This window comes from Moschus berezovskii, chromosome 17, assembly GCF_049115385.1.
Source record: "Moschus berezovskii isolate FMDL1 chromosome 17, NW_MosBer_1.0, whole genome shotgun sequence".
Lineage (NCBI taxonomy): Eukaryota > Metazoa > Chordata > Mammalia > Artiodactyla > Moschidae > Moschus > Moschus berezovskii.
This window is the reverse complement of record NC_142476.1, coordinates 15,334,766-15,359,613: the sequence shown is the minus strand read 5'-3', so window position 1 is coordinate 15,359,613 and position 24,848 is coordinate 15,334,766. Positions and strand designations below refer to the sequence as shown.

Sequence of the window (24,848 nt, the reverse complement as noted above, 5' to 3'; positions counted from 1 at the left end):
GTTGTCGGCGTGTGTGGAGGGTTATCAATGGGCTTCAAGGCGGCCTCCACACACACACGTACATGGTGCGTGTCCCAGTAAAGCCTGTGATGGGAGGCGGGGGCAGAGTGGATGCAGGGCCTGAACGGGGGCCCTGAGCAAGGAACCCCAAACAGCCCTGCCCCAGGCCGAGGGTTACAGGTCAGTAATGTCCCCTTAGGGCTTTCCCGGTAGCTCAGTGGTGAGGAGTCCACCTGCCGATGCAGGAAACGGGGGTTCGATCCCTGATCCAGGAGGATCCCACGTGCTGCAGGGCAACTCAGCCCGGGCAGCACAACCGCTGAGCCTGTGCTCCGGAGCCTGGGAACCACAACTACTAACACCCGTACACCCGAGACCCATGCTCCCCAACAAGAGGCCACCACGGTGCAGCAGCCTGCCCACGGCAACCAGAGAGCAGCCCCCGCGTGCCACGAGGGAAAGCCCACTCGCAGCAGCGGAGACCCAGGGTGGCCAGAAATAGCTAAATGAATTTAAAAATTAATACCGTCCTCGCTCCTGCCCACCAGCCAGCACGCACTGAGGATCACGTCCACGAGGGCAGCTCTGTGAACTCACTAGACCAACATTAATGTGACCGGGGGTCAGACACCGTGCTCAGACCACTTTCTGTCGTGCATTCTGTAAATACTCACTAAACATGCCAGTGGCTGCACTACACTGTTAAGAATACAGTCGCTGGGTCACGGGCTGGTCCTCGAAGAGGTCACTCGGAGCAGGGCAAGCAGACGCTAACATACGTCTGCATGTCTCTGCATTACTATCCTAGATGTACCTGAAGAACGTGATACAGGCAGAAGCAAAATGTTATCAATCTGTGTAAACAGTATCCCTCAAGGCGAAAACTTATCAAATGCAAAAGGGAGCTCAGCAATACCTTGTTTTTGCAGGGCATGGAGGACACAGCCAGGATTCTTTGGCCTAAGGTTGTGATTTAAGAAAAAGGAGATGGTTAAGACTGTTCACATGAGCTGGAGATCAAAGGATGGAGCATCTGATACTGACTGGGCTGGAGAAGCTGATAAAAGTGGAAAGCTGGTGGCAAGGTGGGATCTGCTCCTAAGAGAAGTTACTCTCTGCCTAAAGAGAATGGGATAAAGAAAACAAGATCTGCTAAAAAGACGCACAGAAAACCACCAACAAATAAAAATGCTAGCTCAAAGATTCACTAAATACGGACATGGAAATCCTAAAAGTGGTGCAGTGTGAATACCAGAAGGACAAAGCTCAGTGAGCGTTGTGGAATTACACCTCGCTCATTAATTTCCCGGAAGACACCATATTCCTGCTTAAAAAAAAGTACCTGTACCACACACAGTTTATACTCCAGTACTAAAGAACCTCTTGATGAAAGTGAAAGAGGAGAGTGGAAAAGTTGATTAACACTCAACATTCAGAAAACTAAGATCATGGCATCTGGTCCCATCACTTCATGGCAAATAGATGGGGAAACAAAGGAAACAGATTTTATTTGGGGGGGCTCCAAAATCACTGCAGATAGTGACTGCAGCCATGAAATTAAAGAAAATTTAAAAAAAAGAAATTAAAGAAGAAAAGCTATGACCAACCTAGACAGCATATTAAAAAGCAAAGACATTACTTTGCCAGCAAAGGTCCGTCTAGTCAAGGCTATGGTTTTCCCGGTAGTCATGGATGGATGTGAGAGTTGGACTGTAAAGAAAGCTGAGCGCCAAAGAATTGATGTTTTTGAACTATGGTGTTGGAGAAGCCTCTTGAGAGTCCCTTGGACTTCCAAGGAGATCCAACCAGTCCATCCTAAAGGAAATCAGTCCTGAATATTCACTTGAAGGGCTGAAGCTGAAACTCCAATACTTTGGCCACCTGATGCAAAGAACTGACTCATTGGAAAAGACCCTGATGCTGGGAAAGATTGAAGGTGGGAGGGGAAGGGGACAGCAGAGGATGAGGTGGTTGGATGGCACCACTGACTCTATGGACATGAGTTTGAGCAAGCTCCAGGAGCTGGAGATGCACAGGGAGGCCTGGCATGCTGCAGGTCCATGAGGTTGCAAAGAGTCGCACATGACTGAGAGATTGAACTAAACTGAACTGATTTCCCTGTGCAAAGCTACTACACATGAGACCAACAGAGGCGCTAGATTTAATATGTAGTGAAAAGTGAGAAAGTGTTAGTCGCTCAGTTGTGTCCAACTCTTTTGCAATCACATGGACTGCAGCCCACCAGGCTCCTCTGTCCATGGGATTCTCCAGCAAGAATACTGGAGTGTGTTGCCATACCCTTGTACAGGGCATCTTCCTGACCCAGGGATCAAACCCAGGTCTCCGGCATTGCAGGCAGATTCTTAAAATATCTACGTGTTATCAAATCTACTAAAAACCAATAGACTGAAATAGAGACTCTGGAGCCAGGCTACTCTGGGCAAGTTATCTTCATTTCTGCCCGCAGGGTTTTTTGTCAAGTACGCAGGGCTGACTGTTGGTGACTCAAGCACCACACAACTAGGGGCTACGGCTCCTGCCCCTGTGGGTGCGGGGCCAAGAGCACAGAACAGAAAGCAAGGGTGTGGAGCCGCTGCCTGAAGGGAAGCCCCAGGAGGAAGCATCTCCCGCACTCCTCCAGCAAGAGCCGCTTTTCAGTTCCCTGAATCTTCCTGGGGAAAGCAGAGGCAGCACGCCTCCAGTAAGTTCCGCAGTGAGAACTGCAGGCAGCCCGTCCCTGCTGGCTGAACCTCCCTGACGGCTGGAAGCGAGAAAAAGACGGTGGAACAGGTGTGATGACAGCGGCCGCCTTGGAGGTCTAATGGGAAGAGAACCGAGAGCTAGATGCCAGCAGCTGGCTCTCCGGGGGCTGGAGAAGAAGCTACCAGAGGAGCTGCCCTGCCCGGAAAGCAGCCACGCGGAGACACCCCGGCCAGCCGGCTGGACGCCCCCAGTACCCAGCCCTCCGACACAAGAGGACGCGGCAGGGATACGCCAACCCGCTCGCAGCAGTGCTGAACGCCCCGTCACATGTGATGGGTGCTTTGCAAAAACTCCATGCAATGTCCTTGAAACAAGTCCAAACAGGTGAGAGGAAGACTGTCCCTCACCAGGGCCAGACGTTATCAGTTACATCTCAACAATCCCATTTCTTTTCTTTTTTTAAGGCTATGTATTTATTTGGGCTTCCCTGGTGGCTCAGCAGCAGAGAATCCACCTGCCAATGCAGGAGACGATGGTTCGATCCCTGGGTTGGGAAGATCCCCTGGAGAAGGAAATGGCAACCCGCTCCAGTATTCGTGCCTGAGAAATCCCATGAACAGAGGGACCTGGTGGTCTACAGTTCACAGGGTCGCAGAGTGGGACGCGACTTAGCAACTAACCAACAACAAAAAAGTCCGTATTTATTTATTTTGGTCATGCCCCAAGACATGTGGGAATCTTAGCTCCCCAACCAGGAATCAAACCCACGTCCCCTGCACTGTAAGCTCAGAGTCTTACCCACAGGAACTGCTAGGGGAGTCCCCTAGGATGCCACTTCAAATCGCTAACTACATCCCAGTTAGTAAGGATTTGCCTCTAAAGACATTTATGATCTAAATCATTCAGGATAAATAAAGGAAGTTAAAACTTCTCTATTAAAAAGTAAACAAGAAACATGCCAAATACCCTAATTATCAATCTTAGCATAAACCAAGTTTACCCTGACCATCGTACTTCCTACTGGATCAAATAGACAGTCATCAAAAAATACCAATATACTGAGAAATAACAATTCATCCAAAAAATAAAACCAATGTTTTAAGAAAGGCAAAGAACACTTTAACTGATTTCCTTTCTCCTCTTCCCTGCTGGGTGTTCAATGTAACATTCATGAGGATCTTGTCACTCCACCCTCCACCCCTACCCCCACTGATGGCCACTTTAGGACTGGCCAGGCCCAAGCCCACTTGGGCCACTGGAACCCAACGTTCTGGGGGATTTGGGGAAAGAAACTACCCCCATGAGCACCATGACAAGCCAGTGTCTGCCATCCCCAGAGTTATAAACAAGAAGCAGGGTTCCAACCTATCTGAGAGCCACGCTACCACCACAAGGGACCTAAGACTCCCAGTGACTGCACTCCTGTGGGTGGCCGAGTCCAGAGGCAGAAAGAGCCGAGGCCTTTCGTGACCTACTTCTAAACTTCCTTTTTTGAAACATTAAGTTTCCTTATTATTTAAATTGGTTTCATGTTGTAGCCTAAAACATAATTTACACATCTTGTTTTACATATCCATTAGAACATAAGAATGTCATTCCATGTTCATGTAAATGTTAGCCAAAAAGTGTTCTATTTTAAATAAACTGATGCCCGTATGAGACTCATTAAATACATGGCTCTCACTGACAGCTAAATAAAAATATCCCAATAACTTTCTGGAGTAATTTCTGGACATTTTGCCCTTCAATAATTATCAATAAAACAGAAAACTAGTATAAAAACATTTAGAAACATCAAACTCTCAATCTGACATAAAACTTTCGTTATATAGTAGCGTTTTTTAGCGCACAAAAAGGGTAACTCTTAGAGCCTAAAATATCAGTCAAGTTCACAGTATTTAAGTCACAATCAAAAAAGAACTGATGCTAATGCTTTTTACATAATTAAGTTTAGCTTTTTAAAAAAAATCTTTAGGCTTTGCTGCCAGTGAGCCATTTTAATGGAATACGTGGGTAGGACAGATTAACTGCAACCTACAGAGAAGCCAAACATGTTTATTTTAACCACTTATAATATTTTCAGCCTCATCGTGCTAGATAAACAGTTAAAATACAAAGATGTTTCCGATGAGCAGTGATTTAAACAATAACGAAACCAAAAGAGCAAGAAGGTAATAAAAGAAGGGCAGAAGGAGAAGACGCCTACTGAGAAGGCTAGCTCCTAAAAACCGGATGAAGGCAGAGAGAGGAGCCCACTCGGGACCACCCCAACACAGGCACAGAGCCGGTGTTCCAGGCGGCAGGCCCATCCCTTCATCAGGAATCAGCATTCATTCAAAATGGCAGAGAAACCCCTGCTGCCCAAAGGAATTTAGCCTGTTTTACAAACATGTCAGGTCAGCATTATTTCACACACCTTAGCTGAAGTTACAGTAGATATTGTGAAGATTTATTCCTATCATAAATACACTACAGAATAAATTTAAATTGGAGCAGGAAAAAAAAAAAATATCCACTGGAAATCTTCAAAGAGAACTTATTTGGACCTGGAAAGAACGTAAGCAGACTAATACATGCAGAACAACAAAAGACAGCCTCTTCAACCGGAGAAAGCTCACGTACAACCGAGGATCTCACCTCGCCTGGGGGCAAACCTGGCCACAGCCGCGGCTCAAACAGGCCTGAGTGGGGCAGGCAGGGCTGCTGGAGCCAAGGACGGGCCTGCCTTCCTACCTAAAATTAGCCCTGCCCACCTCACCACAGCGGGGCTGGGCGCCTCTATTTTAAGGTGCGCGACTCCAAATTGCTTAGGAGCATGTAATTGCCGGCCAATCTGGGGAGCTGAGAGTGTGGACAGACTTCCCAGCCAGCCTCAAGAGTGGACAACCAGTCTGGACAAAAGTCCCGCACTGAATCATCGTGCTATCTGGGGTCTAAGTACACAGGTGGTGAAGTCACAGTCGGGAGATCTCCATGAAATACACAACACAGGGATAGAACGCAGAGAAAACGAGCAACAAGAGACGTCGCTGCCTCTCGGCCCCCAGTCCTGCCCCCACCACCCCGCGCACACACCACAAAAGCAGGGGGAAAGCTGACAGAAGTCATGATCCTAAGGTGTCCTCATCATCTCGGGAAATTATGATGTAGCAACTGACAGCTGAAACCCCTTCCAAGTAATGCCACGGGGCTGTCTACCGCCATCTGAAAGCCCCTGGCTCTGGGAGTAAAGCCCACAGAGAGGGCTACCCAGTCCACATTCCACGTCTGGGAAACTTGAGACGGGAACTGGTGTGGCTCCTGCTTGTACCAGTGAGACAATTTTCACCAGCATTTCAACACAGGAGCTGAATTTTCAAGAAGGAATGAAAGAACATCCCCATAACTAACAATAACGTCATCAACAAAGTTGTGAGTTACATGGCACTTAAACACTCCTGAAATTTAAGCTTCACAGATAACATTCCTGATTCCCACCACCTCACAGCTAAAACTCAGCCTCTATTTTCCGACCAGAACTTGAGACACCAGACACAGAAGGTATATTTAATACAAGTCCTATCCTGATACCATCACATTCCACCTGTCTACAACCGAAGCGTTTCTTCTGAACTAGCAAAACACACGTACCTTCATTTTCGGAGGCATGACATTTCACTTTCAATACCAAGTCAAAGGTTCTTTCTGGATTTTCCCTTAAAGAAAAAGAACTTTGTTAGTATTTCTTTCCTATGACAAAGTTTATATTCTCTTAACTCTAATAGTTAATCTTGTTCTTGTCTCAATAGATTCCATGTAATGATATGACCAGGCTTCCCAGGTGGCTTTGTGGTCAAGAAGCCACCTGCCAATTCAGTTGAGACCCAGGTTCGATCCTTGGGTCGGGAAGATCCCCCGGATAAGGAAATAGCAACCTACTCCAGTATTCCTGCCTGGGAAATCCCATGGACAGAGGAGCCTGGCGGGCTACAGTCCATGGGGTCACAAATGAGTGGGACGCAACTTAGCGACTAAACAACAACAAACTACATGATCACAAGGGAGAAGAAATAGAGTGTTTTCCTAGTTCAGCAACTTATGAGCACTGAGGCTAACAGTTCAGAGACTTTGGAAAAACATTTAACTTCTGAGTCTGCTTTCTCATCTAGAAAGTACCTTGTTAGGGTCACAGAACAATGGTGAGGATTACAAATCACATAATACATGTGAAAGTACTTTATAAAGTATTAAGTGCTGTATAAATAGAAAGCATTGCCTTTATCTTATCAAATCAAAACTGAAAAGCCAGAACATTCCTAAGAGGCTCTACCGTTCCCCACCAGCAGAGCTTAACAGCAGGTTCTCTGGCTTTTATCAAAGGACTTGCAATATAGACACAACTGAATGATTGGTTCCACCTGCCACGTTCTAGCACACCATGAAACACTCATAATGGTCCTTAAAAGTGGAACTCTGCATATAGTCTTGAGACAGAATTACAGGAGGGAAGCACCTTTTAAGTACCAAACTATACATAGCCTCCGAGGCCAACCCAAGAAGATAATGTCAACTATCTGGGAAAATTGGACTCCTGTCTCAATATTGGAGTTGATCACTAAGAACAGTAAGGTTTTGCTTCATTCAGAAGTTACCAACATTCACTAAATGCTCACACATTCAAGGTATACTTTGTTAATTTCAAAAATGAATGGAAATCTACTGAGACATCTTCTTTAGAAACACTGTTATTTTTAACATAGTTCTGTTTTAATCTCTTTCTGCCAGAAGATAAAAGATCAAGTAACATCTGATACCACAAAGTCCATGTGACCAAAGTGTTAATGTATTTCAGTTATTTCTGCCACTGGAGTCCTTGGTTGTCCGTGCACTGGCTGTTTTTAATAATGCATTTCCCTCAAGAAATTAACAGCTATGTTGGTTTCTAAGTAAGCGCTCTATTTTTTTAAATTTATTACAAGAATCTAGAAACAGAGAAATTGACAACCCATATAAATTACTCTGCAAATTCCTCAGCAGCCCCACTATTAAGTTGCTTCAATGGGAATAATCTGAACTCAGCTGAGCCTCCCTCCTGATCCAGTTAACGTCAAAAGATATACTTTTTTAAGTCCCATACCTAGCACCCTCCCCCAATATATCTAACACTGAAGCAAATTATTTTCCTAAGTCTTTAGAAGCTCTAAGTGTAAATATAAAATACTCTGTAACACTGGGAAATGTTAAAGGCTTTTAACGCTAAAAGAAATATATACACGATATTCATGAACTCGGGTAGGGTGGTGGGGGGGTGGTTTAAGAGGGTGTCAAAGGAAGAAAGAAGGAATTTTTTGCAAAGTAAGTTTCCGGAGGAAAATATAAAACTCCTGCCCCTAAGATAACAGAAAGAAAAGCACCACACTGTTCGGATGGCTTTTTGCCTGCCGAAGGTCCTGAAGAAAAGCCCCAGCTGCACCCAAGGGTGCTGCTGGCCACACGGAAAACACGCCCTCCGCCAGCCCCTTCTGCCGGCGCCGGTATTCCACGCCCGGGGCACTTTTCTGCCCTGAGAAGGGGCCGGAGGAGGGAGACCCGGGGCGGCCGGTAGACACCCTGGAAGCGCGCCGGGAGGGCAGTCACGCCCGAGCCGCCGGCCCGCCCGGCGCGCGGCGGGGAACCGGCCTCACGTCCGCCCGCCGCCCCGGACCCGCAGCGCCGCGCCGGCGCCCAGGCCTCCGCCCCGGGCCGCGCGCCCCACCCCGCCCGCAGGCCCGCGGCCTAGCCGCCCGGGGAGCGGGGCTGGGGCGCCGGGGTCGGCGGAGGGCCCCCGCCCGCCCCGCGCGCACTCACTTGGTCCTGCAGTCCATGGCTACATGTCGCGGGGCGCGCCCGCCCGCCGGCCGCCGCGGGAACGGCTGCGCGCAGCGCGGCGGCCCGGCCCGGCGGAGAGGCCGCGCCCCGCCCCGCGCCTCTGTGACAGCGCGGCCGCCGCGCCCGCCCCCGGCCCGGCCCGGCCGCCCCGCGCTCCCTGCAGCGCCCGCCAACCAGGAAGTGGGCGCGCGGCGCCGGCGCGGGGCCGCCTCACCTGGGCCGCGCGGGCGCCGGCCGGCCTGCCCGAGGGCCCGCGGCGCTCCGGCCGCCAGCGGCTCGGCGGCCTGGGCTCGGGGTGCGGGGCTGCGGGAGCGCTCAGGGCCGCCGACCCCGGCCCCGGAAAGCCTGTACCCGACGGCGCACCCGGACCCCGCGGTGCGCGCCGCGTGCGCCTCCGGCGCCTGCCCAGGCTCGGAGGGGGGCTGGGGGGTTGCGGTTCAGGGCCGCCCCCCCGCCGCCCCGGAAAGCCAACTGCCCGACAGGGCACCCGGACCCCGCGGTGCGCGCGCCCCGCGGCCGAGCAACCGTTGACCCTAGCGGTGTGGGGGGCGCCGCATGGCTTTCAGGCTGCACATCCCCATCTCAGGCGCCGCGCTCGGCCCCTGGCCTCCCTGCCACTGGGCCTGGGTACCTCCTAGGGGATCCAGAGCCGCCCCCTCCTGAATCAGTAAGGTTCAGAGGTGCACCTGCTCAGGAGCCCAGCCCGGCAGCCAAATAACACTGCGCCGCTGGCCTTGCACGTCGTCGGGGACACTGACCTCCCGCCATCACGGCCACCATGTGCCCAAGGACTCATTTAGGGACCCATCCACGTCGGGACAGGCCTTGCGGGTGCAGCCCGAGGGCAGAGGGGTCTGAACTAAGGGCTGCCACGTGCAGAGCCCTGGGGAGCGAAGGAGTGGCTTGTACGCACCGTCCCAGCCCTTGCGGTCACTCTACGTGGCAGGCGCTTTCACCAGCATCTTATGGATGAAGAAGCAGGACAAGCCTGCCCATGGTGATGGCCAAGCCGGACTTAAGACCAGGTCTACCCTGTACCGCCTCTCTCTCTCTTGTGTGGCCTCCTGTGTAGGATCTACCGAGAAGAGAGGCAGGAACAGTCTTACTGAGGATGGACGTGGGAAGGTGGTCCAGGGCTGGGCCTTCCGGAGAAGGCTTCTCCCGTCCGTTACCACCCCTGACACATGGCCTCGGTGTTTTTCAGCCCAACAGAGGTTGCTTCGGAGCTTCTTCATGCAAAAGGAAAGAGGATGAGAAGAAACCAGATGTGGTATGAATAGAGTGAGTCATGAGACATAGACCTCAAACAAGGAGGCTTGGGAATTAAAGAATTTAGAATCAAGAACCTAAAATTAAACTCAGGTCTTCTAGCCCTCAGGCATTCTGGCCAAAGATGACTGTTACTTGGTGAACAAGACAAGAGGCGTGGCACAGTCACAGGCCTGGTAGTCTGAAATGAGCACAGGACGTAATGGGGAAACAGAAAAATTATATTCTGGCAAATATGTTGTCATAGCTTGACTTGGGGTGAGACACTTCAGTTTCTCAGTTCCTACATTTGTAAAATGGGAATTATTACTTGTGTATCACATGAACAGTATGATGTTCAAGTTTAATAAAAGTGCTACTAATTGTGTGATCTTTTGAGAAATCATTCTGTGGATTTCAGTTTCACAATGAGGCAAAATACACCACATCGTCTTTTTTCCCAAATAAAACTCTTTTCTTCATAAGAAGTTACTATAGTCCAAAGCTTTGAAAACACATCCATAAATTCAAAAACCACTTCTGCTCCAAGCAGACTTCTCCTTTCATTATAATTAATTCTTCTCCAAAGAAAGGAACCCTACCTGAGGTGCCTACAGGAGTTTTCAATTTGTGGTGAGGCACTATTAATGAAGAAGGCTGATCGCCGAAGAATTGATGCTTTTGAACTGTGGTGCCGGAGAAGACTCTTGAGAGTCCCTTGGACTGCAAGGAGATCCAACCAGTCCATTCTAGAGGAGATCAGTCCCGGGTGTTCATTGGAAGGACTGATGCTAAAGCTGAAGCTCCAATACTTTGGCCACCTCATGCGACGAGTTGACTCACTGGAAAAGACTCTGATGCTGGGAAAGCTTGGGGGCGGGAGGAGAAGGGGACGACGGAGAATGAGATGGCTGGATGGCATCACCGACTCTGTGGACATGAGTTTGAGTGAACTCCGGGAGTTGGTGATGGACAGAGAGGCCTGGTGTGCTGTGATTCATGGGGTCGCAAAGAGTCGGACACGACTGAGCGACTGAACTGAACTGAACTGAACTATTAATACAACTGTTTTCCCCAACCATTTGTTGAGATTTAAGTGACAGTCATCGCTAGGTGGGGAAGATCCCCTGGAGGAGGGCATGGCAACCCACTCTAGTATTCTTGCCTGGAGATCCCCTGGACAGAGGAACATGGTCATGGGGTCGCACAAAGAAGCAACTTAGCCCAAACGCACACAAGTAACAATCATACCCCTGCATATTTTTTTAAATTTACTCTAAGTATATAAAAATGGAAATACTACATATGTAAACACAAAACAAATCTTTTTTAAACCAGCCTTTAGGCTGACCATGATGAAGAGGTTTATATATCCTGATACTACTGAGGTTAAAAAGGATAGAAACACAGATGGACACAATTTGTATGTTTGTTTAAAATTACTGAAAAAAGATTTTGTATACAGTTATGTTAGTGAGGTTTTATTGAAACCAGTGGTAAGATTTTAGCAGTTTTAGAACTTTTGACACAACTGGTAGAGAACTCTACAAAGGGCAAGCCTTCAAAGTTGTATTAGATCTTCCTAATATCATATTTCAGCAGTAATATTTCCTACTTGACAACTAATGTGAGCATATTTCTCTCTCAGGACTACAGAGAGAAATATTTCTACTGTGGGAGAAATAACCTCAGATATGCAGATACCACTTTAATGGTAGAAAGTGAAGAGGAACTAAAGAGCCTCTTGATGAAGATGAAAGAGAAGAGTGAAAATGCTGTCTTAAAACTCAACATTCAAAAAACTAAGATCATGGCATCCGGTCCTATCACTTCATGGCAAATAGATGGGGAAAATATGGATACAGTGACAGATTCCATTTTCTTGGGTTCCAAAATCAATGCAGATGATGACTGCAGCCACGAAATTAAAAGACGCTTGCTCCTTGGCAGAATAGCTTTGACAAACCTAGACCAGTGTATTAAAAAGCAGAGACATCTGCTTTACCTACAAAGGTCTGAATAGTCAAAACTATAGTTTTTCTAGTAGTCATGTGTGGATGTGAGGGTTGAAATATAAAAAAAAAAGGCTGAGTGCTGAAGAATTGATGCTTTCGAACCGTGGTGCTGGAGAAGACTCGAGAGTCCCTAAGACAGCAAGGATATCCAACCAGTCCATCCTAAAGGAAATCAACCTTGAATATTCATTGAAAGGACTGATGCTGAAGCTGGAGCTCCAGTACTTTGGCCATCTGTTGAGAAGAACTGACTCACTGGAAAAGACCCTGATGCTGGGAAGATTGAGGGCAGGAGAAGAGGGCCACGGAGGATGAGACGTTAGTATCACTGACTCAACGGACGTGAGTTTGAGCAAACTCCGGGAGATAGTGAAGGACAGGGAAGCCTGGCGTGCTGTGGTGTGTGGAGTCTCAGATAGTCAGACACAACTGAGCCACTGTAACAGCAAGAGTCGTCCAAGTACACAGTCTACATGTGCTCAAAGAGCTTAGTCTATGCGCTAATAATATCCAAATGTTTTGACCCTATTTTAATTGTTTCTGTGTATTTGTAAAGAATATATATTCTTCAGCTCTTGGGTAAGGTGTTCTAGAAATACATCCTTAGGAAATTCTCTGGTGGTCCACTGGTTAGGGCTCTGCACTTTCACTGCCAAGGGCCCAGGTTCATTCCCTGGTCAAGGAACTAAGATGCACAAACCACATGGTGCAACCAAAATATAAATAAAATAAAAGATATGTCCTTGATCAAATATTATGTTTGTACTTTTGACATCTTCTATGACTAGATTTGCATCTGCTTGATACAATTCAATTAATAAAAGATGACTTAAAATCTCCTAATTGATGATGGATTCGTCTATCTCAATTTAAAGTTCTTTCAGTTTTTGCTTTATATAGTTTGGGGCTGTGTTATAATATGCAAGCCACTTTATAATTGTTATTTCTGCCTGGTAAACTTACATTATGTTGTGACTTTCTGAGACTCTAGCAATGCTTTTGCCTTAGTGTCTTAACAGCTTGCTTCTGATGAAATCAGTTCAGTTCAGTAGCTCAGCCCTGTCCAACTCCCTGTGACCCCATGAACCACAGCACGCCAGGCCTCCCTGTCTATCACCAACTCCCGGAGTCCACCCAAACCCATGTCCATCGAGTTGGTGATGCTATCCAGCCATCTCATCCTCTGTCGTCCCCTTCTCCTCCTGCCCTCACTCTTTGCCAGCATCAGGGTCTTTTCCAATGAGTCAGCTCTTTGCATCAGATGGCCAAAGTATTGGACCTTCAGCATCAGTCCTTCCAATGAATACCCAGGACTGATCTCCTTTAGGATGGACTGGTTGGATCTCCTTGCAGTCCAAGGGACTCTCAAGAGTCTTCTCCAACACCATGGTTCAAAAGCATCAATTCTTTGGCGATCAGCTTTCTTCACAGTCCAACTCTCACATCCATACATGACCACGGGAAAAACCATAGCCTTGACTAGACGGACCTTTGTTGGCAAAGTAACGTCTCTGCTTTTTAATATGCTCTCTAGGTTGGTCATAACTTTCCTTTGCCTACTATTAATATCAATATATCTCCTTCATCCTATTACATCAAAACTTTCTAAGTCATTATGTGCAGGTTTATCTAACTAATGTGAATTTTGACTCTCAATCTAGTCTGATAATCACCCTTAGATTGGGCGTTTAGACCACTGCATGTTTTATAATTGCTGAGATATTTGAATTCATTTCCACCATGTCGTACTTTGTGTTCGTCTTCTCTGGATCTATGATTTCTTTCTCTCATCTTTGCCTTCTTTAGAATTGATTTTTCTTTCATGCTTTCACTTCTCCCTTGTTCTAGCTTGGAAGTTATATAGTCTGTTCCTATTCACTTAGTGACTAACCTAGAAATTTTAACAGGCAAATTTATGTGATTAAATCCAGAATTTATCAATATTTCAACCTTCTCTCAAATAACACAGGGACCTTTGAAATACCCTCCAAAACTACAGTACATTACTGATGTTGTTTTATACTGTCGATGTTTGTTTAAATTTAGCCAGAAGTTTACCACTTATTTTGCTCTTTTTTTTTTTTAATTATTTTTTTAGCAGTGCTACATAGTATGTGGGGCTTCCCTTGTGGCTCAGCTGGTAAAAAGTCTGCCTGTCATGCAGGAGACCTGGAGATCCCTGTGTTGGGAAGATCTCCTGGAGAAGGGAAAGGCTAACCACTCCAGTATTCTGACCTGGAGAATTCCATGGACTATAGTCCGTGGGGTTGCACAGAGTTGGACATGACTGAGCAACTTTCACTTTCACAGTATGTGAGAACTTAGCTCCCTGACCAGGGATCCAACCCACACCCTCTTCATTGGAAGCAAGGAGTCTTAGCCACTGGACCGCCAGGACCCCATTTCTTTCTTATTTTCAGCTTCTATCTCCCATCTAGGATTGCCTTCCTTCTGCCTAAAATATAGGCCATAGGTACTGACCGAGTCTCTCACTTTTTGTTTGGGTGCGGAATATATATATTTCACCCCCATTCTTAAAAGATATCTTCACTGATAAAGAATTCTAACTTGACATTTCTTTCTGTACAAAGTCAATATCATTATTCTGTCTTCCAACACCTCCAGTTATAATTTGAATTTTGAAAGTAATCTCAAAGTGTAATCTTTGTCTCTACTTTTAAGATATTTCATTTGTCTTTAGACTTCTAGATTCTCTATGAAACATTGAGATGAAGATTTTTTTAATCCCTTCCTCTTGGTTACTCTGCATTTCCTGATGCTGGACTGGTGAATTCCACCAGTTCTGGGAAACTCTGAACATCACCCTTGCTCCTCTTTCTTTCTGGGACTCTGACGATACACATCTCTCTTTCTACCTTCCACTTCTCTTAACATCTCTGTCATGGTTTCTTTTTATCATTCTAGGCTGGATTTTGGATAACTTTATAAATATCTTCCTTTTCATTAATACTTTCTGTGGCTTTGTCTTATCTTCTGTTTAAGTCAGACATTTGGTTTTTTATCTGTATTTTATTTCTAAAGCTCTGTTTGGTTATTTTTAAATCTGCGTTCTCTTAAAATGCATAACCAACTAAAAACCACACACAGAACAATGAGCTCTGTTCAGTGCTGTGTGGCAGCTGAATTGAAGGGGAGTCTGGGGAAGAAAGGACACATGTATGTGTGTGGCTGAGCCCCCATCGCTGTTCGCCTGAAACTATCACAACATTGTTAATTGGCCATACTCCAATACAAAATAAAAAGATTAATAAAAGTTTAAAAATCTGCTTTCTCAACTCATGTTTCAAGCCTTTCCCTAATTTCTTAAAATATATTTCAGTTCAGTTCAGTCACTCAGTCGTGTCCGACTCTCCGCGACCCCATGAACCACAGCACGCCAGGCCTCCCTGTCCATCACCAACTCCCGGAGTCCACCCAAACCCATGTCCATTGAGTCAGTGATGCCATCCAACCATATCATCCTCAGTCATCCCCTTCTCCTTCTGCCCTCAATCTTTCCCAGCATCAGGGTCTTTTCGAATGAGTCAGCTCTTAGCGTCAGGTGACCAAAGTATTGGAGTTTCAGCTTCAACATCAGTCCTTCCAATCAATACCCAGGACTGATCTCCTTTAGGATGGACTGGTTGGATCTCCTTGCAGTCCAAGGGACTCTCAAGAGTCTTCTCCAACACCACAGTTTAAAAGCATCAATTCTTCGGTGCTCAGCTTTCTTTATAGTCCAACTCTCACATCCATCCATGACCACTGGAAAAACCATAGCCTTGACTAGACGAACTTTTGTTGACAAAGTAATGTCTCTGCTTTTTAATATATTTAACATATTTTAAATTATATTCCTGATCATTCCAATCTCTGAAGCATTTGTGGGTCTGATTCTACTGTCTGACTTTTTCCTTCTGCCTCTTATTGTCCCTTCTTTGCTTCTACATTTGGTGGTTCCCTTTTGTTCCTTGGAGCTTTAGACACAGAAATTTTGTAAAAGCTGGAAGGAAGTTGAGTTCTCTGGAGAGGGCGTTAATTTATTGTTGGTAGATGTTGAAACTTTCAGACCACCCTTGTGGGATCTGGCTTTTGGTTACGAATACTCCAGGAGGATTAACTCTGCTCCAGAGTTTGAGACAATCAGTTTTCCTTGAATCCCTTTGGAGTGCCAGGTTCTGTTCAGTTCAGTTCTTCAGTCGCTCACTCGTCTCTGACTCTTTGCGACCCCCTGGACTGCAGCACGCTAGGCCTCCCTGTCTGTCACCAACTCCCGGAGTTTACTCAAACTCATGTCCATTGAATCGGTGATACCACCCAACCATCTCATCCTCTGTCATCCCCTTCTTGCCTGGAAAGATTGAAGGTGGGAAGAGAAGGAGATGACAGAGGATGAGATGGTTGGGAGGCATCACTGATTCAATGGTCAGAATTTCATGGCCAGAAGAGCCTGGGGGGCTACAGAACATGGGGTCACAGAAGAGTCGGACACGCCTAAGTGACTGAACAAGAACAATAATGTCTACCTTCCTCAAGTCATACCCAAATAGCCCCTAACTTATACACCTTTACATATTAATGTTATGGAGAAATCAAAGTTCAGGGCATTTAGTGAGACTAGTGTCCTGCTTCAAAATGTATTCAGTTCAGTTCAGTCGCTCAGTTGTGTCCGACTCTTTGCAACCCCATGGAACTGCAGCACTCCAGGCCTCCCTGTCTATCTCCAACTCCTGGAACTTACTCAAACTCGTGTCCATTGAGTCAGTGATGCCATCCAACCATCTCATCCTCTGTCGTTCCCTTCTCCTCCCGTCTTCAATCTTTCCCAGCATCAGGGTCTTTTTCAAGGAGTCAGTTCTTCACATCAGGTGGCCAAAGTATTAGAGTTTCAGTTTCAACATCAGTTCTTCCAATGAATATTCAGGACTGATCTCCTTTAGGATGGACTGGTTGGATCTCCTTGAAATCCAAGGGACTCTCAAGAGTCTTCTCCAATACCACAGTTCAAAAGCATCAATTCTTCGGCGCTCAGCTTTCTTTATAGTCCAACTCTCACATCCATACATGACTACTGGAAAAACCATGGCTTTGACTAGATGGACCTTTGTTGGCAAAGTAATGTCTCTGCTTTTTAATATGCTGTCTAGGTTGGTCATAACTTTTCTTCCAAGGAGCAAGCATCTTTTAATTTCATGGCTGCAGTCACCATCTGCAGTGACTTTGGAGCCCAAAACAATAAAGTCTGTCACTGTTTCCATTGTATTGGGTTGGCCAAAAATCTCATTTAAGTTTTTCCATAAGACCTTATGGGAAAACCCAAACGACCTTCTTGACCAAACCAATACTATGATAACAATAAAGGTAATCCCTGGCCTGCTAGCCCCCACCCATTTACACAGTGTATCCATGCAGAGACAGGCCGTAGACATAAATGAAGAAATAGCCGGAGTACCTGCCCTGACCGCCCCGTCCCCTGTGGAGTGTGGTAAGAGGAACAACATTGTCAACGCTGGAACAGTATTTCTTAAATAATACCTTAATATTGCTTTGAGTTTAAAACAACCTTGCTAGACCCAAATGGACCATGAGCTTCATTTTATTTCAAGGTTTTCAGTTCCAAACAGTTAACTTAGAAATGAACTTTGAGACACAACCCCCTCATGAGTACATGAGATCCAAGTGAGGCATTCCCTAAGATCGCATGCTTCATTGCCTCCTAATATTCTTCCTGGTGAAACTTTATTAATAGTACAACCATCTTCATTTATTATGGAAGAAAAATCCTTTATATAAAGTTTATAACAAGTCAAATTTCTTGAAGTCTTTAGAAAACTCTGTTGAAAATATTTTAGTAGGACCTGCCTTTTAAATAACAACTGAGATAGCATTGTTACAAAGAATATTCTTTAAGCATGTTATTCCTTTTATACTTAGCACCAATATCATGAATTTGAATCTAAAGGTAAAAATCTGATATATTTCATAATGATATATGAACTATATTTTAAAACATAGAGAGAAAGTAGATGACATTTGGGAGCAATATCTCTCCTGAACATATTTTTACCTTGAGTTGTTTTCACATCTCCAGGCCTATAAGGTTAGCATTCTATATTAATTTGAAAGCCAGCTTTGAAAGTTGTCATCCAGTTTGGAGATAAAGGGATCAGATCATTCTTAACATCTTTACTACCAAATCTGAACATATTCCAAATGTTTATAAAATTCAAATGGGAAAGGATATTTCTTTCTTCTGCTATTAAACTTGTAGTGAAAAAGACTTTTAGTGAAATTCTCAAAAATAATATAGCAAAGAGATTCTCTTCCCCCCACCACCCCATTTCAGGTGATTTGCCCAAAATTAGAAAGTCACATTCTCTTACCTCTGACCACCTTCAGCTAGTTCACTTTTACCTTTGTTCTTCAATTCTCCAGACATTGGAAAATTTTAAACAGTCCTTGCAGTTAAGAAAAAAGAATATTTGGAGCAGAGTTATCAGCGACCAATGGGAACCAGAGACGACAAGCTCTCTTGGTGACTCTGGCTTGCAAGAAGCAGAGCGGTGTTTGTATAACCCTGTGGCAGTGCGTGGGAAAGACTGCTAACCCCGCCCACCAGACACTCCACACAAATAGACGTCTGCATTGTCGGAGGCTCTGCTCACACCCACCTGATACTCTGCAGAGCCTGAGTGCACACCCGATGAACAATGACAGTGGAATTTACTGGAAGGAAGCAGAAGAGCAGCTAATGTGATGTTACCAGTGCAACACGGTCACTAATCCTTAGAAGCAGCCGTCATCCGGATGCAAACAGATAAATGATTTCAACAGATTCCTGTATGGCAAGTTCTACTTTGCTAAAACACAGTGATGCGGCAAACATGACATGCACTTAGATCTGAGCGGCTCTAGGGAGAAAAAGAATACCAGCAAACAGAACTCAGCCAAATATAGCTGAAAGTGGTACACAGAGACTCTAAACTCCTGCATGTTTGACTGTTTTCCACTTCCTTACTGGTGCAAATAAGAAGGTACAAATCAACAGGGACTGAGAGGTCTCCTGGTTGTCATCCTATCTCTCGGCTGATTTTCCTGATGTCACAGACCTGAGACATATGCAAGTATCTGCCAAGACAACCTCGGCTTGTAATCTTCCCTGGGAAGGAAGGCGCCGTGGATGGAGGCTCCGTAAAACTGATCAAGGTCTTCCTGGTTTGATGGGGATTTGCTTTGTGGACAGGACTCAGGCTTGCCTGTCTTCCCTCATTCACTGTGCAGAATCTCATCAACCTTTCCCTGCGCTCTGGAGCTTGCCAATCAGGACGGCTGAGCAGGGCAGGAAAGCAGGAGGGCTCAGGACCGTGACTCAGCCCCTGAACCCGTGGAGGCTGACTGCTCCGTCTGTCGCTGCACAGACACCTCTTGGACCTCCCTTCACTCCCTCTGTGGTGAACTGCGGACAAGGGACCTAGGGCGTTAGTCTGTGCGCTGGGAAGGCTAAGTGTGCCATGTCCTCACCATGGTTACTTAAGAAAACTACCAAGGGACTTCCCTGGTGGCCCAGTGGTTAAGAAGCAGCATTCCAATGCAGGGGACATGGGTTCGATCCCTGGTCAGGGAACTAAGATCCCACAGGCCTCGGGACGACGAAGCCTGTGAGGCACGACAAAAGATCCTGAATGATGCGACGAAGATCCACATGCCACAAATAAGACGCAACACAGCCAAGTAAGCAAACAAGTAAGCAGTAAAAGACAGGAAAAAGAAAACTACCGACTGGCCGCTAGTAATTCCTGTTCCGTGATGTCAGAAGGCCGCCGATCCCCATGTGACCCCTTTCTTGCTCTCACTGATGTTTCACACAAGCACGTTGCTCTTCCCGTTTAAATAAGCAGGTGTGAACTCTTCAGTAGTCCCTGCATGACTTCGTGAGGAGTGGCCTGACCTCAGAACAGAAGGAAGGCTTTGAATCCAGTGGCCTGTGATTGAGTTAGGAAAACTCACTCCAGCAAGCCAGCTGGCAAGACGACTTCCAGTTTGTGAAAGCCAAAAAAAAAAAAAAGTGTCTTAACATTTGAGTCACTCTGTCATTCCATGCACAACGGCTCCGTGTTCACAGCAGAACCACAAGCTTCTCCACGTTTGCATGTGTCCTTTTCATACTTGCTGTGATTGTGCCAACTGCTTTATGGTCATGTTTTATTAGCTGGGTCTCTCGATCGTCCTGCGACGTATAGACTAGCAGGTGAAACAGGCACTGTCCATGATGGGACAGGAAGCAAATGCTCCAGGGACATATTATTCCCAGAAGCCCGTGTGGAGGAATACGCTTTTCCCTGCTTGCCAGAGGCACCAGGAAATAGAATCCAGCCCACAGACCACCACTGAGCCATTTTTAAAAGCCATTTTCTTTGTAAAACACATACATTGCTTCTTCCCTCCATTGCCCTCTCTCACTTTCTCTCTTCCTATCCCTTTCACTCACTCAACAAAAGGGAGCAAGTCTTCAGCAGGTCTGTATTTCAATTCAGAACTGTTATCACATGGCATCTGCTTCTTCTATCTTTACCCACCTAAATTACATGCACTATTTACAATTTTTGAGGACATTCTCTTCTTTAAAGGTCCTCTGCACAAGCTGTAGGATAAACAAAAGCATTTATATAACAAACTAAAAGAATGTGCTACAAGTCTGCTATATGAAAATAAAAGTGCTGGAAGACTTTTACTCCGTGATTTCACAAATAACGAAAGCTAAGCTGAAACTTTCTTAATGTGATTAGTTCACAGACAAATCGCATCTTTAGGGACAGTCTTGGTCAAGAGAAACTGGATTTTCTGGTTCTCAAAGATGGAAAAGCAAAACTAAAGTATAAGCCTCCATGAACATCCATAAAAACACAAATAGACCTTCTACTATGACTCTAGTTAGTTTACATTATATATTTGTCGTGTGAGTCTCCATTCAACACAAAGCTTTTAACCCATAACATTAAAATTACATTTTGGGGAAAATTATATCGTAGGAATTTTTCATGTGAGGGGAGAGCCTAGAGAAAAACATAAAGTCAGTGATGACAGCCTCTGCGTAGTTAAGCCACGTGCAATAAGAAAAGGATGCTTGGAAGAGCTGCCTGGCTCCTCACTGCCACATAGGAGGTCCAGTTCCCTGACCAGGGCTCAAACGCAGGCCCCCTTCATGGCAAGTGCAGAGCCTTAGCCACTGGGCCACCAGGGAAGTCCCTGCCTGGGTAGATCTGAACTGGCAGTTATCTCAGGTTGGGCTCAGTCACACGGCTCCTGAGCTGATGTTCAAAGCTCATCTTCTATCGAATATCCACTGGAATTCCTGCTTCTCCAAGTTGCGTCCTCTGGCTCCAGGCCATGCGCCCACCTGGTGTGTAGTTGCCACGGTCCTTCTAGCTCTTGCCTTCTTCCTTTAAATGAACATAATCTTTAAAGATGCCACCCTTTTGTTTTAAACTGTCTTAACTTTTCCTGAATACCATAACCTCTTCCAGAGGACTCTATGTATCCTGGCTCCCAAATCAACTTAGTTGGAGCCTGTGAACCATACTCTCTAGCTGGTTATAAAGGTCAGTCTGCTCTTTGATGATGTAGAGACCACATAGTTCCTGCCCTCATTGGCCTCATTAATAGAGACCAACAATGAACATGCTATTGTTTAGTCACTAAGTCGTGTCCGACTCTTTGTGACCCCATACGCTGCAGCCAACCAGGCTCCTCTGTCCTCCACTATCTCCTGGGGTTTGCTCAAATTCATGTCCATTGAGTCAGTGATGCCATCCAACCAACTCATCCTCTGTCACCCCCTTCCCCTCCCACCTTCAATCTTTCCCAGCATCAGGGTCTTTTCCAATGAGTCAGCTCTTCATGTCAAGTGGCCCAAGTATTCGAGTTTCATCTTCAGCATCAGTCCTTCCAATGAATATTGGGTTGATTTCCTTTAGGATAGACTGGTTTGATCTCTTTGCTGTCCAAGGGACTCTCAAGAGTCTTCTCCAACACCACATTTCAAAAGCAGCAATTCTTCGGCACTCAGCCTTCTTTAGGGTTCAAATCTCACATCCACACATGACTACAGGAAAAACATGGAAGTACATAAATAATAAGATTTCTGATAGCAATGAGTTCTAAGAAGAAAAGAACGGTGACAGTGGTGGTGGATAGACAAGGCAACCCTTACCAAGGTGGAGGCATCTGAGTTACAGACCACAGTTGTGTGAAGATCTGGGGTGAGGCTTTCTGACCAGGAGAACAGATCATGCAGAGTCCCAGAGATGAGGACAAACTCAGCACATTTAAGGAAAACCAAGGTGGCTGGTGAGCGTAGTAGGAGACAGAGAGGTGGGCAGGGCCAGATTGCAAAGGGGTTCTGCAGGTCATGGTAAAGGCTACAGATTTTATTGTACTTGCAGTGAAGCTACTAAAGGAGAATAAGCACCGGTGAAAGAAAGGGATAAGGAAGCTGTCCATCAGCCCACTGCTGCAACTGGGAGGAACGACAGCACTCTGATTCCAGCCGCACTGAGAAGGCTAAGTCAGACAGGTCGCTGTGGGCTTTTTGGCCATTTGGTGAGGGCCAGAAGGGATGTGATGGTATAGGGTGAGGAAGGAACCCCAAATTCTGCTTTGATCAGTAAAAGGCTGAAAGCCTCCCAGACAGCCAAGTGAAGAGGTGGCCTAGGCAGCGCTTGCTCAGGAGAACCAGCTTGTACTTGCAACTTACGAACTGGAACTGTCAGCATCGCGATATCCTGGTATTACAAGCAGACAAAGTTTTAGCAGGTGTTCTTATCCAGTTCCATCACTTCATGCAAGGGGATACAGGGGGGAAAGTGGAAGCAGGAGCAGATTTTATTTTCTTGGGCTCCAAAATCACTGCAGACAGTGACTGCAGTCATGAAATTAAAAGATACTTGCTCCTTGGAAGGAAAGGTCTGACAAACCTAGACAGTGTATTAAAAAGCAGAGACATCACTTTGCTGACAAAGGTCTGTATAGTCAAAGCTACGGTTTTTCCAGTAGTCATGTGTGGATGTGAGAGCTGGATCATAAAGAAGGCGGAGCACTGAGGAACTGATGCTTTTGAACTGTGGTGCTGGAGAAGACTCTTGAGAGTCCCTTGGACTGCAAGGAGATCAAACCAGTCCATCCTAAAGGAGATCAGCCCTGAATATTCATTGGAAGGATTAGTGCTGAAGCTGAAACTCCATTATTTTGGCCACTAGATGCAAAGAGCTGACTCCCTGGAAAAGAACCTGATGCTGGGAAAGATTGAAGGCAAAAGGAGAAGGGAGTGACAGAGAAAGAGATGGTTAGCATCACTGACTCAGTGGATATGAATCTGAGCAAACTCGGAGAGATAGTGAAGGACAGGGAAGCCTGTCCATGGGCTTGCAAAGAGTCGGACACGACTGAGAGACTGAACAACAGTGACAGCATGAACGGCAGTGACCAGCGTGCTTGGAGCCCAGCGACGGGTTATACTGTTCAGACTCTAGCTTCCAGCTTCTTCATCTTCTCTGGGTTTTCTTCAATGGTTCTTTGCCCCAGATGATGCTTCACAAAAGGGAAAAACAGAGTCCTATTATTTTGATGATAAATGACAAAAAGCTTACAACTATAGCGAGAAAAGCAGCATACAGTCAAGCAAGGGAAGCAGAGAACGGCATCCTGCCTTCTCCACGAAGATGTCAGTGGCCCATGGCTGCCTCAGACTCTGCAGTGCTGGTCCAGGGGCCCCGTGGAGGAGCCTGGCAGCTTCGCGGGGCCGGGACAGGATCTGTGGAGCCACAGGGCCTGCAGGATCAGGACAGGGGCTATAGAAGTGACCTGTAGGATGAGCCCAACATATCCTGCAATCAGCACTTAACCACTGTGAGCCGAAGGGTAGGAGCCCCTCCGTGGAACAGGTGCCCCTAGTTACGGGCAATTCCTGCCGGATGCCCCACGCCGATGAAAGCACAGCCTTTGCTGACTCGCTGCATCCACTCTGTCCAGTCAGATACTCAGGCGTATGCTAATGGATGTGTCAGGACTAAAGCGACTTGGGCTGTGATTCCCAGTTTAGTTTGTTTGGCAAGCATGGAAGAATCACATTCAAGCGCTAAGTTTATGAACGGTGTTAAACGCTACCAGATATTAAGGCATACATAGATGAGGTCTACGCCATCTGTGAAGAGGGCAGAGACATTTCAATGGCAACTTCGAGCTATCTGTGGTCCCACCTTTGAGGAGGGAATTCAAAGCATAAAGAGTTGTCCGAAAGTCTCTCATGACAAGTCTAACTACGCCTGTGTGTTACCACGCCACGCTATGTAGCGGCCCCCTGCAACCCCACTCAGCTAAGGCCACCATGTGAAATCAGTTTCAGCCCCCAAACTCAATCGTTCTGCCATCTAGATAGACACAACTTGGCCTTTTCAGGCCCTAATTACAGGTCTCCCCCACAATTTCTCAGACGAGCCAGAAAGTTGGAGAAGACAGAGTATGATAAAGAGATGATTGTCATGAGAGAAGCTGGAGTCTGCATTTAGTGACTTTGTGCATGGCTAGTTTCAGGGACATTATCAAGCACACTGTGAGGAGATTTTGACTTTGAGAAGTGTGTAGAGAAACCCACAGAAAACCTCTCGTGACACACGCTTTTTAGCTTGTTACTCAGCGGTTCATAGGGTTTTTAAATGTTTTCTTGTGCCTTTGTTCTCCTCTTTTCATAAAGAAATGTAGTGGGGATCAATCACAATCTGATACTGTGCCCAGGGTAATTTTCTGTAATGCTCCCTTTTATACCAAAAAAGTCACAAGGTTTTATGATAAGTTATGTGGTCTCCTTAAGGACAGTTGCCTATTACTTGACCTGAGGAAGGAAAAGAAGGAAAATTAGGTGCCACGAGATTTACTGCAGATTTTTGAATGTATTTGTCATCGTCACAGTCGAGTGAGGCCAAGTTTTTCTCCCTCTTACAGATTGTGGACTTAGAAAGAAAACTTCCCCAAAGTTACACA

At 46.1% G+C, this 24,848-nt stretch overlaps 1 protein-coding gene across 7 annotated transcripts in view; it reads right to left on the bottom strand.

Moving 5' to 3' along the window:
• Positions 1–18,267, bottom strand: part of DENND1B (DENN domain containing 1B) — a 273,822-nt gene extending 255,555 nt beyond the window's left edge. For 3 of the 7 annotated variants that reach the window (XR_008685007.2, XM_055418975.2, XM_055418976.2), the window contains exons 1-2: positions 8,530–8,661; positions 6,334–6,398 (exon numbers count right to left, since the gene is read on the bottom strand). Coding sequence is in view for 5 of the 7 variants with exons in the window: in XM_055418975.2 (XP_055274950.2) it covers positions 6,334–6,398; positions 8,530–8,546 (82 nt within the window). In the remaining 2 variants the exon portion in view is untranslated. Of the gene's footprint in view, positions 1–6,333; positions 6,399–8,529; positions 8,662–18,196 lie in introns of those variants that run through there. The other 4 variants (XM_088845228.1, XM_055418977.2, XM_088845226.1 and 1 more) reach the window with 4 other exon arrangements.
• Between the last annotated feature and the right edge of the window lie 6,581 nt (positions 18,268–24,848).